The following is a 15691-nucleotide window of genomic DNA, read 5'->3' as shown; positions in this document are numbered from 1 at the left end:
TTTTATTTTATTTCTTAGAACAAGCTAAAAAAATTTAAAAAAAAATAATTTTTATTGTTGATTTGAACTACATATGTATGTACGTATTTAAAAAAAAACTAGGTGAGCTTTTATTTTGTCAAAAGACTTTCTTGACTAACTGTGTGCATGTATGTTTATGTGCAAATCACATATACAAAGGGGCGAGTACCCATACATTTGTATGTGTGTTTCTTCATATGTATGTAGAAACATGTGGGCCCGACTGAATTCCTAAATAACTCAATAAGTTAGCTTATTACCAAGCAAATTGAATTTCCAATTTCACGAGAATATTTCATGCTACAATACATGCATATATTTTACTTGCATATGTATGTTCCTGTGTGGGTGTGTATAGTACAACTTCAGCTCTCTAAGAGAATCACAATTTGACAGACTTGCTCAACTAAGCCACGGAATCTCTTAATCTCTTTATCACATGCACAAAAAATGCGTAAGTAGCACAGAGTCAGCATAAGCAAGATCACAGAGCGCCCTCAGTGCATTGCACTCAGCAGTTGCTGTTATTGAGAGTAAATTGAGCAAGAGAAACAAAATGGCGAAATAATGGCAAATGCAACTGCAAGAGCAACAGACAGACGAGCCTCTTTGGACAAGAACAACAACAATAGTGCAACAGCAAAGCACAACACCAATGCATAAAAGTTTGTGTACAAATGCATGTGTGTCATAGTATGCGTGCATGTTAGCAGATATATATGTATGTATGTACATATGCATTTAATCAAATGCAAAATATAACACATGTGTTTATGAACAAACAAATTCTGAGAAACATTTGTGTAGTAATTATTATAAATATTGAGTACCAGAAATTTTTTTTAAATTCGAGTGAGTGGTGGAGGAGTGTTGGAGCTGCAATACCAACACATAATCGGTCAGGCGATACCTTTGTCTGGATTGTAAGTTGTTGTTGTTATTGTACAGCGCACGTCGCCGACGGCACGTAAAATAAACACACACACATACCTGTACAATGTATGTATGTACTCACACACACACACACACACACACAGAGTGGCAGAGGGAGGCCAAGCAACAGCAGCAGATAAATGCGAGACGAGCCCCACGAACGCCAACGCCAACGTCAAAAGCAGGCAGCGCAGCGCCTCTTAAAATCGACCATCAACAAAAATTGTATGCCAAACTGGTACACTCTCTCACACACACACACACACTCACACAGCGAACAGCTATGCAAACTTGTTCCCGATATGTAAACTGAGAGTAAACTGTTATACGCCAGCAACAGCAATAGCAACAACAACTAATATTACTAGCAAGGGTCGCAGAATGATCCTAAAAGAGAACGTCGATGGTGACATTTGAATGAGCTGCGCTGTGTGGAACTCTGCAAATGCCTCTTTTTTGAGACTAACGTGCATTAATACGAGTAGCAACGACCAAAGCTCGTTGAATAACAGTTCGCATTGTAAACTTGCCATACATTAGTTAAATACACAAAGAGTTCACGCCTTGCATTTGAACATATTAAATGACCACTCCATCATGCCGTCTTTGCAGTGTACACTGTAGAGTGGCTTTGCTGACGATGGCAAAAAGGCAAATGCCTATAACCACACGCACACCTGACCGCTCTTTTCACGCTCTTCTCTCTCTCGCTCTCACTGCCTTGCTCTTAGTGACTGTTCGTTGGTACAACAGTGTGGTGACCAGTGCTGTCAACAAAAGCTTTTTTTAATGAGAACGCGATAAAAAAGATACATTTTCCAACAAAAAATATGAATCTTTTCTATTAGTTTCTAACAACCCAAAAGCTATTCTCAATGCTCTTAAAACTAGCTTGATTTGCTCTCAAATGACAAAATCTTTGAGAAATTTTAGAATTGATCGAATGAATTAAAAAATGCATTTTCAAATTGATTAATAAGATATAAGATACATTTAAAAAAAATTTATGCAATCTATAATTATTAATTTTTTTGAAATTTCAAATAAGTTTATGGACTCTAAAAAAGTTTAAAATAAAAAATATTGAATAAAATACATTGGAATCTCAGGCATTTCAGAACAACCGTCAATTTGTTCACCTGTTTCTCAAAAGTAACTATCACCATAATCTCTAAAGATTTAACTGTGAAAGTGTGGGTGTTAAAAATCCAAAATTCAATTTATCTTATAAGAAACCCAAACTTTACTGAAAAAAAGCTGTTCTGGCAACACTGGTGGTGACGCTGCTCTCTCTGCCGCGTCGCTGCCCGCCTGTACGTACAGAGTCCATTCATGAGGCGCGCAACAAAAAATTATGCTCTCTCATACTCTCTGTTTCGACTGGCGCTTGCTAGCTCTCTGCCACGATATGCACACGCATACAGACATAAGTGTTATATACAAAAATGTATCTTGAACGCAGGCCCAGCAGAAACAGTTGCTCGCTCCAATATGAATTGTCAATTTTGACCTTCAAGGTTCCTTCAAAGTACACGACGCGCGCACACACGGACACACACAGACACACACATGGAAACGACGCACAGACGTCGACGGCGGCAGCGCGCGCTCAACGCTGGCAGCGTCAGAGTAAAGCAACTGACGAAGCTCCACGGAGAATAATTCCGTAACAACGTTTCACAGCAGTGGACGCGTGCAGCGGACAGAAATAAAACGGCCGAAACAAAAGAAGTATAGCAAAAAATACATCAAATCAAATAAAACAGTTTTTTTTGTGACTCGGAAGCAACGCAAAGTCAACTAAAAGCGAAAAACGGCAAATAATAAAACAAAAAGGAAAAAAAGAAAAAAACTACACAGCAAAACTAAATAAAAAGAGACAATAAACGCGCACAAAACTAAAATCGAGGCGGCCAAAAACGCGAGCAAAACGCGTGTGTGAAGGGAATACATAAAATAAAAGAAGAAAAAAACATTGTTTGTATTTTTTGTTTTGTTTGTTTGTTAGTTTTTGGTGCTCGTTGACTGCCAAACAAAAGAGAACTGCAACTGCAACTGCAATAAAAACAGCAACAGTGACTGTAACTGTAAAAGTGCAATTACAACTAGACAACAACTACAAACAACAACATCAACAACAACGAGATATGGACCAAGAGCAGCAGCTAAATGGCGCGATGCGCAACGTGTCTATAAATACCAACGGACTAGCCACAAATCTCAATGGGCACAACAGTGGCAAAGGCAGCGACGAGACGGACAATGTGAGAGTTCAGCCTGCAGTCAGGGCGGGCAGTGGCACTGGCAGCGCAGTCGCCGCCGCGAGTAAAGCGACAAATGCAATGACAGCGACAGCAGCGACTGCGACCGCGACTGCAACTGCAACTGCGACTGCGATAAATGCAAATGCAAATGCATTTCAAATACAAACAGCGAGTGCAGCGGATAAAAAGAAAATGGTGTACGAGTTATGTCAGCAACTGTTGCTAACGGACGAGCAGGTGCAGGAGCTAACGTATCGCATATTGCACGAACTGAGACGCGGACTGGCCAAGGATACGCATCCGAAGGCGAATGTCAAGTGCTTCGTGACCTACGTGCAGGATCTGCCCAATGGCAATGAGCGGGGCAAGTTCCTGGCCCTCGATCTGGGCGGCACCAATTTCCGTGTACTGCTCATCCATCTGCAGGAGAACAATGACTTTCAGATGGAGTCACGCATCTATGCTATTCCACAGCACATTATGATCGGTTCGGGTATTCAGCTCTTCGATCACATTGCCGAATGTCTGTCCAATTTCATGGCCGAGCATAATGTGTACTCGGAACGTCTGCCATTGGGATTCACGTTCTCCTTCCCGCTGCGGCAATTGGGATTGACCAAGGGATTGCTGGCGACCTGGACGAAGGGATTCGATTGTGCGGGCGTGGTCGACGAGGATGTTGTCCAGCTGCTGAAGGATGCAATTGCCAGACGTGGCGATGTCCAGATCGACATCTGTGCCATTCTCAACGACACGACGGGCACACTGATGAGCTGCGCCTGGAAGAATCACAGCTGCAAGATCGGACTGATTGTCGGCACCGGCTCGAATGCCTGCTATGTGGAGAAGGTGGAGGAGGCGCAGCTGTTCGATGGCGCCGACAATCGCAAGCCCCATGTCCTTATCAATACGGAGTGGGGAGCGTTTGGTGATAACGGTGCACTCGATTTTGTGCGCACCGAATTCGACAAGGACATCGATAGTCACAGCATCAATCCGGGCAAACAGACGTTCGAGAAGATGATATCGGGCATGTATATGGGAGAGCTGGTGCGTCTGGTTCTCGCCAAGATGACCCACGACGGCATCCTGTTCAATGGCCAGGGATCCGAGGTCCTCTTCACCCGCGGCCTCTTCTTCACCAAATACGTGAGCGAAATCGAAGCCGACGAGCCCGGCAATTTCACCAACTGCCGCCTGGTGCTGGAGGAACTCGGGCTGTCCAATGCCACCGACGGCGACTGCGCCAATGTCCGTTACATCTGCGAGTGCGTCTCGAAGCGGGCGGCGCATCTGGTGTCGGCGGGAATCGCGACGCTGATCAACAAGATGGACGAGCCACATGTCACCGTCGGCGTCGATGGCAGCGTCTATCGATTCCATCCCAAGTTCCACAATCTGATGGTCGAGAAGATCACGCAGCTGATCAAGCCGGGCATCACTTTCGATCTGATGCTCTCCGAGGATGGATCCGGGCGTGGAGCGGCGCTGGTGGCGGCCGTTGCCTGTCGAGAGGATGTACTCAATAGCAAGTAATCGTTGTCGGTATCGCTATCGGTATCGCTATCGCTATCGTTATCGGCATCAGAATCAGGCGTCGCAGTTGCTAAGTAACATAAACAAACACACACAAAACAATCAATTGACTTCGAAATTCATTCGAACTCGAACGCGAAATTGAGTTAGTTTCCTTTGTAGCCGCTGCGGGGGTCACCCCTACCCACCGCCAGGTGGCGCCAACGCAGCGTGCTTCTCTTATTAGTATTTAAATTAGGCAAGTTTTAGATAAAACCGAAAAAACCGGATAAGAAAGAAAAAAAAAACAAAACATCAACAATTAATGGAATATATGTATGCTTCAGCAATTGTGTTTCTCTCTCTATTCTCCTCTCTTTTTCTGTTCTCATTTTTACTACATCTTCTATAGTTAAATATAAATTATTTGCATGCTTCAGTTAATTGGTTAAATGATCCATTCTCGATTTTCGATTTTCGTTACAAGCAATCAAGAAAAAATATTGTTAATATTTACATATATATATTTTACACAGACACATATATAACATACAAATACATATATGTATATGATATGCGAGTTTGCAATTTGTTATTAAAGCTGAGCATAAAAAATTGAATGAATTTTTCGATTACGAATTGGTATTCCCGAATAAGGGACAGGCAGAGACAGAGACAGAAGAATCAGAAAATACCATCGCCAAAAAGTGTTATACTGTGCTACAAGCATCATCATATCCTAAAACAGGACAAGACAAACACAAAAAACAAAAAACTTGAAACTAGAGAAATTTGCACATTGTTAAATGATATGTAAACAAAACTATAAAAAGTTTAAAGCAAGCGAGCAATGAAAACTAAGATTGTGTGTTTTGTTATAATTGTAAATGTTTATGGTATATACACACATACATACAAAAATTGTAAAGCGATATACATATTAATATTTCATTGATTGTAATTATGATCTATACTTTTCTTTCTCACTCTCTTTCTTATATGAATGCATATATTGTTTCTGTTAATCTTTAGTTTTTTTTTTTTTTTTGTTACTAACTTTTAAGCAGCTAAACAATTGTTTTATATTGTTTCGATATATGTATTGTACATATATATATATATATATGCACATGTGTGAGTTAAATGCCTAGTTTAGTGCTTAATTATTATGTAGTTTTAAATGTTATAAAAGAAGAGAGTCCTAATTATACGAGACAACCTTATACATATATGTTTACGAAAACAAACACAAGAAATGATGATGAAAAAAGAAAACACTGCAAATAAAATATAAAGAAAATTGCATCATTTTTCCTCCTGCTAGCTGCAAGCGTACTTAATTTATTTTTTCCTTTTTAATAGCATATTTTCCGCATTTTTTTCAGTTGGTAATTGGTTTTTTAACACATGTCTTTGGTTTTTTAAGGTACATTTTTAGCAACTGCGCGCAGGCGACGCATTGCATGTTGAACAACAATATAAGAACAAAAATCAAAGAATATAACCAATTTTTTTGTCATGTATTTTTAATAAAAATTAGCCAAGCAAAGCGAAAAAAAAATGTTAAAGAAAAAACATGAAAAACTTATATTATTGTAACAAGAAATGAATTTGAGGAAAACTAAATGGAGCAAAAAGCGTTTCTATTTTGTCATGAAAATGTAAAAAAAATACAAACTTAGCCATGGATTAATTATTTAGTTATCAATACAAGCAAATAAAATTACCATCTAACTTCAAGACGATGATGAAGTCGAAATCAAACCCAAAACTGAAACTGCAGCTGAAAATTCAACTAAAGCCATACTAAACAGCTGAAAGAAATTATCAAAAAAAAAATAAAATAAGGACATTAAAACAAAATATTAAAAATGATTTCGAAATTAAAATTAAAAACTATTCAAAAAAACAGAGGAAACGAAACAATAACAAAAACCAAAACTATTTAAAGTTGTTAAATTTCTTTTGGGTCGGGAATGGGAATTGACTGCGCACTCGTGATGTAACATTGGAATCGCGTGATCGGAATGAACTATTCCCAGAATTGAAATCGGAATTGGAATCGACGCTTTCAATTGACATCTCCAATTGAAAACCTATGACAATAAAGCGTCCGCTTTTCATTATTTTTATTTATTAATCTAGCATATAAACAATTCAACACTCAGACACAAACACAAAATAATAACAATAACAGTAACAGTAACTTTTGCTATTCAATCGAAAAAGTCCGAGTTAATTTTGTGTCACAATTTAATTGAAAATGATTCAATTCGTAGCGTTTGACGCATTTGAAATGCAGTTTACGATCGAGACGAGTAATGTGCTGTGGTGCGGTGGTGGTGCTGTGGTGGTGCGGTGGTGGTGCAGCTGCAGCTCATGCATGATGTACACTGTACAACAAACCCCGCCTCAATGCCCATTACATACATTTTGAGGCAAATAGACTGATTTATTGTTGTTTGATTTGTTGTCCGTTAAGTTGCGTTTTTTACAAGTCTCAGCTTAGAGATTGCGAAAGAGAGGAGAAGCAAACTGTGCTGGGAAGTTTCGCAAGTTCCGCGAAAGTTGTTTTTAGAATTGCCAACCACATGTAAATTCCCCAGACTCGGACAAGAAACTGCATAGCATCTGGATTGAAAATACATACAGTTAGTCAAGTAATTGTGTGAACGAATAAACTGTATTTTTTCTATTATTTTTATAAAATTTTCTTTTGTTTCAAAGATAAAGTTACAAACAAATAATATTATATAATATTCAATATTTATTTTTTAAAATTAAAAACATTTACGATAATTTTTTGTTTTTGTCAAAACAGTTACAGTGTTTGAACAAAATCAAAAATTTACACTGGTAGAAAAAAAATATTTTTTTTTTCTTACTGATTTTTATTTTATTATTCTTGTTTATGGTTCTCATTACAAGTTATTATAAAAAGAAGAAAGGCAATTTTTATCAACTGTAATTATTTTTAAAAACAAAACAAATTTGTGATTTTTCTATTTTTCTGTCAAAACACTTTTTTGGTTAACTGTATGTGTATCTGATAGTATATGCATATAGCATGGCTTACAGAAATGCACGGCTCACGTTTCATTTAAAAATATCAAACGCAATAAAAAACAAATTCAAATGCAAATTACAATATGACTACTTCGACGACGCGATTGCAGTTTCGCTTTGCGGGGGAAAACTTGTGGCTGTTATAATTATAATTCATCCAATATTTCATCTGAACAAACCAATCTGATAAACAGCCAGACACACCGTAAGTAAAAGTCATCATGTGATACGCGGCGTATGATTAATACAACATATTAGAATTGACGCAAATGCAAAAATTACAGAAATTGAAATAGTTTTTTTTTCTACTACATTTCTGATGCAAGCTTTCAGTTTAAGCCTAGCCTAAAATATACACTCAAGCTTCTTTAATTTCTAATAATTTTATTTTATTCCAGAATGAAAAGTTCTTAAGATATAAAGCTGAGAATGGCATAATAAAAACAAAGAACAAGTGTCATAAGTGTCATAAAGTTTTTTCACATTCCTGTTAACAAAAGTCGTCAAAAATACCCCCAATATACTAAATACATAATGTCAGCTAATCTACTTAATTATCTGCATAGTCGTACACCTCATCTTATTTATATTTTATATACATATAATATATGTACATATGTATATAGTGTTCTGTGTATAATCGTATTCTAGAATCTAGACACATGTGTCAGTGGGCGAGAGACGAAGAAACTACAAATATTTATCAGCAAATACTTTGACAATTTGTTATTTTGTTGATTTCTGTGTTTTTTTTTTCTACATTTTTTTCGTTTTTCTTCGTGATCTTGAGTTAATTCAGCGGCAATTTAACAAATATGCTTTGTGTGTTGTTTCGCCTTTTGTTTTTGTTTGGTTGTAAAAAATATATAAAAATAATTATAAATAAATATCTAATTTTAAAGAGCACTATCGTTATTTTTCTCGGACATCTTTCATTTTCTTTTCGTGAGCATTGAATGAAAACAAAATACGCAATTGACAATCTACAAACTAAACGTCGAACGTAGAACACAAAACACAGAACGAAAAGAAAGGCAAGTTGAGAGTTTAATATTGCGATTTTAAGTGGGTTTTGCGAAGAGCGACAACGCGAGAGACACGCCTACTCAGTGTAGAAAGGGTCGCTCTCTAAAATACTCTACAGTCTGACCAAAGATAGTGTATATATTTATCTATGAATGATCATAATCTTGACAGTATGGAATTCACTTTAAAATAAATATTGAATGTGCAGGTTTCTCAGAAAGTTCTCAGACAAGTTTTTCCAATAAACAATAAAAGGAATTTTTATTCGAAATTTGTGTTTACTTTCAGTATTTAGAATTTTATACAAGAAAATAATTTTTTTCAAATGGTTTCCTTTTATTTTAATTCATTATTATTAATATTTAATAAACAAATTTCTAACTTTTTGAAAAGTCCTACTCAAGATAATGCTTTAATTTTTCCAAAATTAAACTTAAAAATAAAAATATTAATAGTAAAATATAATAAAATTTATAATCAAAAAAAAATTTTTTTAAATATTTTTTTAAGAAATTGCCAGCACTTTATGCATTTTTAATAATTTTTTAGTATTTCCACCTAAAATTCTGGCCACCCTGTAGTTGACTGTTTGAAATATCAATTCTCTGCAGTGTCTGCTCTTTGCTCTTGCTCTCGCTCTTTGTTCTCTTTCCTTAGACACTCTCCTGCACTGTTTATCTTTACTTTAGTGCTGGTTATGCAAATGCAAAATGCAATTTTTTGAAAGTGTGAAAACGTAAACGAATCATGTGAGTGCCAACAATAATAACAACAACAACAAGTTTGCAATCAGCTGTAGTTGTTGTTGTAGTTGTTGTTGCTGTTTCTCAACCACGCGACGCGGTGCAGACAACGCAAATTGCAATAACAACAAACCAAAACTATTAGCAATTAGCTTACACGAATATATGTATCACTGCATAAATATTTGTACACACTGTCAAGGGCGTAGGCAGCTTTGAGCGAAGGGGGCGCAAACCTCTAGAGACATTTAAAAGAATTAATTTTGAAACAACTGTTTACAAATTTCCGAGATATATAATTGTTATTTAAGGTATTTTTTATATAATTAATAAATTAATTCAAAATAGATTTCTTTCAGTTTTAAAAAACATTTTCAGTTGCATCAATTAATTTAAAATTTTATTTAATCTTGTAGAACACACATTACTATTTCATTTCGAAACTTTATAAAGGTAACAATTATTTCGGAGACTATCCTTTCTAGCACACTCAGCATACATGATTCTTAAAACAAAAAATAATACAGTAGAGTGAGTCCCTTTTTTTTTGAGTCAAATTGGTTGTCAAAATTGTTATCTTCAACGAATTCTAAGAAGGTTTGTCCATAGTGCCCCTCTATTCCCCCCTGCCTACGCCCTTGCACACAGTAAGCTAGGAAAGTGTTTTGACAAATCAAAAATTTACACATTTTCAATTCCAAAAATAGTATGTATATTTCATGGATTTTTATTTAATTTTTTATATTTCCTGCTTTTGGTTCTTAAAACAAGTAAAAAAAAAATTAAAATTAAAATTCATTTTTTTTTTTTTCAAATAAAAAAACAAGTATTTACATATATAAATTTTTGTTTTGTCAGAACACTTTTATGATTAACTGTATAAATGTATTCTTTTTTTTTGTTTTGATTTATTTTTACAACCAAAGGAGAGTATTAAAAAATTACAAAAAAAAATGAAACAAAAAAACCAAGTAAAGGTCTAAAAATAGTTAATAGTTAGTTTTTAAATAAAATATGCGAATATTGTAATTTGTTAAAATAGTTACTTGACAAACTGTATGTGTCTAAATGTGCACAGCAAGATCGGGAAACTTGTTTATCAATACGACAAAAATGTTTCAAATTGTTTTTCACCTGTTGCAACCAAACAACAATGTCGCAGAAGCGAATAGATAGATAAATAGCTAGGGAGGCAAAAATGAAGAAAAAGGAGGAAACGAATTTCTTGTGCCCAGTGGAGAATTTGCATTGTGACATTGTAAATGTTAATTTTAATGTAAATGTTAATATAAAACTGACGTCAGCTCACGTGAAAGCATTGACTGAATAATCCCTATAAAGAGACCGTATCAGCACTTAATATAACTGCAAACATTACTAATACTCAGGTTGGCCAATTGATATTATCAATAACAAATCTAATCGCAAATTTCCAGAAGCACTTCTTTAGCAATCAGATTGCTGTTATAGTAGATAAAATATATCTAAAGTCTGTCTAAAAATTATTTTAACAAAATAAATAAATATTTTATTTTACAGAAATAAACATTTTCTTGGTTTTTGCTATTTTTCCTATTTTATTAAAGTTGATCATGGTTTTTAGAACAAGTTATAAACCGATATAATGACTTCTATTGGGTGAACTATTTTAAATTTATATTTACATATGCAAGTATATTTTTTTCCGAAACAATTAATTAGATTTTGCAAAATATTTTTTTTAACTGGTAGTACAGTTGTTGTTGTTGTTTTTCGGAGAGAGATCATTAAGACTCCGCTTGGATGGAGCGAAAATTGTTATAATCGGTGCATGACGAAAAAATATCATAAACAGAAACAATTCAAATTGGTCACTGGGTCGCAGCTGCTTGCTGCGATTGATTAAATGCACGACTACAGAATACCACGTAAGCTGGCTTGCATAAATCTTTTTAAGTAAATTTTAAGCTACTTTAAATTGATTACATATTTAGTAAAGTTAGCGTATGGAATATGATTTGACAAACAAATCAACACTTTATATTTTTTTTGGTAAAGTAAAAACATTAATAGCGAAGAAATGAGAAGAAGAAGGAACCTAAAATCGGGATACGGATACAGCAGATTCTCTATAAATCCAAACTGTGAACCGGGTTAGAAAAAAAAAAATAGAATCGAATTATCGATCGAGTTTTACCATATCACTTGTGAAAAAGTGTCAAAGAGAAAGTTGAAGAAAATTGAAAGAATTGACAGTTATAGTAAAATTTGGAATTTCCAATTTTTATGCAGAATCAAATTATGAGGCCAAATAATGATAAAATTGACATTCTGCAGGGAAATCGGTTGAGATTTGACAAAGTTATTACAGTTCGACCATAACATATGTAGATTTCGCCTACCCGTTTTTATCGTCTACAGGGTATTAACAGCAACAACAGATCAAAGTTGCGACGGTCTATACCCATTGTTTTTGTTGTAATTATCGTTGTTGTTTTCTTTGAATGATTGCCGTTATTATTTTATTACACACAACTGCAAATAAATTTGTCTGCTTTTTTTTCCTATGTATATTATGGAAACATTTTTATTGTCAAATTAGATTGTGAGCTGTTTTTAATGTTTAATGGAGGCGCAGCTCTGTCGCTGTCGCTGCCTCTGCCTCGGCTGACTTCGGCGTCAGCGTCAGCGTGCTGTGCTTTATAATTAAAAAATATATATACAAATATTGCACAAATTGTTAACCAGTTTTTTTTATTATCGTATTTTAACCACATTTCAATTATTTTCCGCAATTAGCTGAGAAAAGTGAAAAATCATTAAGTTAAGCGACCAGCGGAAAATGGCACAATTATCTGAAATATTTCGACAATGAAAACTTCATTGAGATGATTTTATAAGCTTTCTGAGAAAAAAATCCACTGCAAATGAAGGAATTTAAAAAAAAGACTTCATCAACAACAATACAAACAATTAATTATTTAAGAACCTGCTATAGAAACTCTATAAACTATGGTTTTGCGATCTGAAAAAAAAAACTTTTCTTAACAGATTTTTTTCTATAAACTAACTATAAACAAGAGAACTTTTCTGACCATTTTTAACTGTTAATATAAAACAAAATCATCAGATGAGTTCTCAATCTACTGTGTTAGGATCGACAAAAATCATTTTATACTTAAGAAACTGCGATATGAGCTGTGTTTAATTTGGAATTTCTAAATAAGTGCTCATTAGCTAATCATTAAGACTTGTTAGAAGGTTATTCATCAGACATTTTATAATTATTTCAAATAATGGGAATTAAGCGATCTTAACGAGGTCGAATAAATAAACGTCGAGACGGTTCAATAGCCGATAACCGATAACCTATAGCGGTAAGTGTAAAGTCGACTACGATGCGGTTGTCTCAAGATCTTACAAGATCATGGCCACAATGAAAACATATGTGTACATAAATGTTGATTATAATGAATGGAGAGTAATGTCATTCACATTTAATCGTTTAACAAGTCAATTGGTTGGCAACCAATACGATACAATTGAATGGAAGGAACAATCGCAGTCTCTATAGCGGAGGGAACCGCCTTGAACTACCCCCGAACGAAGTGTCGACTCAGTTGAAATTTGTTCAATTAATGGCAGCTGTTTCCAAGATCTGGAATAGAGAAATGCATGGCATACAATTTTATTATATCAGTGGAACACTTGAATCAATTTACGCCGCTTGTAAAGCCCCGAAACGTAGAGCTGACCAGTTTTAGAGACATATGCCGCATATAAAACTAAACCGTCTCAGACATAGACATCAGATTTCTTCTGTAATTCCCCCTGGGGGAACCTCCATTTCAATCGTATGAAATGTGATCTTGTGTTATAACTCATAACCATAAAAAAAAAACCGCAAATTGTCTGGTCTAACTTTGTGGCATAAATTATACACCTTTCGCCCATAAATAAAAGAACGCAAATAACCATAATAATAATAATAACAAACAGCCCAAAACAAAACAAAACAAAACAATAATAAACTGTCGCAATAATAACCAAAACAGCAATAACAAACAACAAGCTCATTTGCCCGATAACCACGAAAAGTGACACTGAGATCCACATGGAATAGATCACGTTTCTGCATTTCTTATACGTATGACCAAATGCACCACGTTCAGGCACATTAGTTTTACTAGACTTCGATTACTGCTTTGTACGTTTAAGTTATGTATGAGCTTAAGCCTTAGCTGAAGCCCTACAAAAACCCTAACCTTAAAATTTTCCAAACCTCAAATTAAAACAAAGCTTAAAGATAGATAGGACCTAATTTTATTTAAGCACAAATCTAGCCTACATACGCCTGAACTATAAAATAATTTCATAAAACAATCCTTACCTAACCTAGTTTCAACTGGAATTAATTTACATAGAGTATCATTATCTTAAAACTAAAGATTTTAAGCCAAACGGCAATTTTGCATTTATTTCTAATCTTTTTTTTAATTAATTGCAGCTAACGTTTTTTTTTTTTTTTAACATAATATACTTTTTTTTTAAATTTTTCTTGTCTTAAGTTTAACACAACTTTAAAATCAAGCTTAGCCAGTTTATAACTAATTAATATTTTTTAAAAATCCCAATTTGTATAGCTATAAAAGGAAAAATAAATTTGTATATAAGATAGGAAAACAAATTTTTAAAAATTTCTACAAAAAAAAAAAAAAAACGTAACCATAATCTTGCAGATTAACTAAACTTAGCTTAATTTACAAGAGTACAAATCGAACTTAAATATAAGCCTAAATCTAGCCACAACATGAGACAAATTTATAGTGTTATTCATTTTCTATATTTTTAATGTGTACCTTAACGTAACATTTTTGAATTTAAATCTAAGCTTTAAACAAGCTTACCTAACGTAAAGTGGGCCTAACCTAACCCAAGCTGCCTAAAGTTAACCCTGTTCTACATTTAGACGCTCTCTTCAAAAGTAGCGAGTGAGGTGAAGGTCATTAAATAGTCCAATATGCCCGCATCTTGTACTTTGACTTGACCGAAAGCATGCATTTATGTAAATGTGTGTGTATTTGTGTCATTTGTATTATTGTTTATAGTCAGTCGTCCATCGATTCATTCAGCGAAATTGTTTTGAGTTTGTCATTTCGCAACAATTCATATTGTTATTGTTATTGTTTTTTTTTTTCATTTGTATTTTTATTTATTGTCTACGAATGCAGTGAAAACTGCAAACGAATTGCACTCATTTGAGATGGTTCAAAGAGCAGCGGGTAGAAAGCTGGATTGAGAGGGACAGACAAAAAAAAAAAGAGACGGACAAAGAGAAAACGAGAGGGAGAGACAATAACTACTATAATTGCTTTTAATTTCAAGTTCAGCTTAAGTGCGACAGAGAGATGTCAATGCTAAGATGAATTATGCAACTGCGCTCAAAGAAATACCCAATAGCTATAAATATATATAACAGTATTATCAGGAATTTCTATAAATTCAATGAAGCAAAACAGACAGATTATTAGTAGGCTGGAAAATCCAAGAAAGTTTAAAAGGTTTCAAGACTGTAAGTTATGGAAAAAACGATAATGTTTAATTTTAATAAAATATATACAAAAATGAAATCTTCATAAGATCCAAATTCAAGGAACTTAATTCACAAAACCCGGTGTATTTTCATACTTATCTCTTTAAGAACTCAGTAGTCAGTTGAGACTGATCATTAGTAACCAACTGTTGATACTGATCTTCAAATCTAAAATTGATCTTATTGAAGATCAATGCATTGTTAAAAAACTGGCTTTTCAATATCAAGAATATTGGTCTTAATAATTTTTCATTTGTTAAGTAAAACAACTTTAAGAGAAAATCCCAATATTTTTACAATATTTTCTCTTATTAAAAGATAATTTTTCTAAATAAAATGTCTTTAAATGATTTTTTTTTATTGATTTTAAAAATTGTGTCAAAAACAAATTTTTTTGTTCAGTGTATTGTAGTTTCAGTCAATAAATAAAATTAGTGATCGATAGTACTTAAGTTTTGATCAGGTTGTCAATCTAAAATGTATCAAATCTGATAACGATTGTATCATGTTTTCATCTATAAATAAAATGTGGAATGTAGAAATATTGGATA

The 15691-nt window shown here is 34.2% G+C and overlaps 1 protein-coding gene across 1 annotated transcript; it reads left to right on the top strand.

The window, feature by feature from the left end:
* The first annotated feature begins 2555 nt into the window (after positions 1–2555).
* On the top strand, positions 2556–5501 carry LOC117794045 (hexokinase type 2). The gene has a single exon (XM_034634501.1). It carries the CDS (start codon positions 3102–3104, stop codon positions 4752–4754), a length of 1653 nt encoding a protein of 550 aa, XP_034490392.1. The 5' UTR covers positions 2556–3101; the 3' UTR covers positions 4755–5501.
* Positions 5502–15691: the final 10190 nt, after the last annotated feature.

Source organism: Drosophila innubila, chromosome X (genome assembly GCF_004354385.1).
Source record: "Drosophila innubila isolate TH190305 chromosome X, UK_Dinn_1.0, whole genome shotgun sequence".
NCBI classification, from domain to species: Eukaryota; Metazoa; Arthropoda; class Insecta; order Diptera; family Drosophilidae; genus Drosophila; species Drosophila innubila.
Note: the sequence above shows the minus strand (reverse complement) of the source record. Positions and strands in the feature narration are given on the sequence as shown.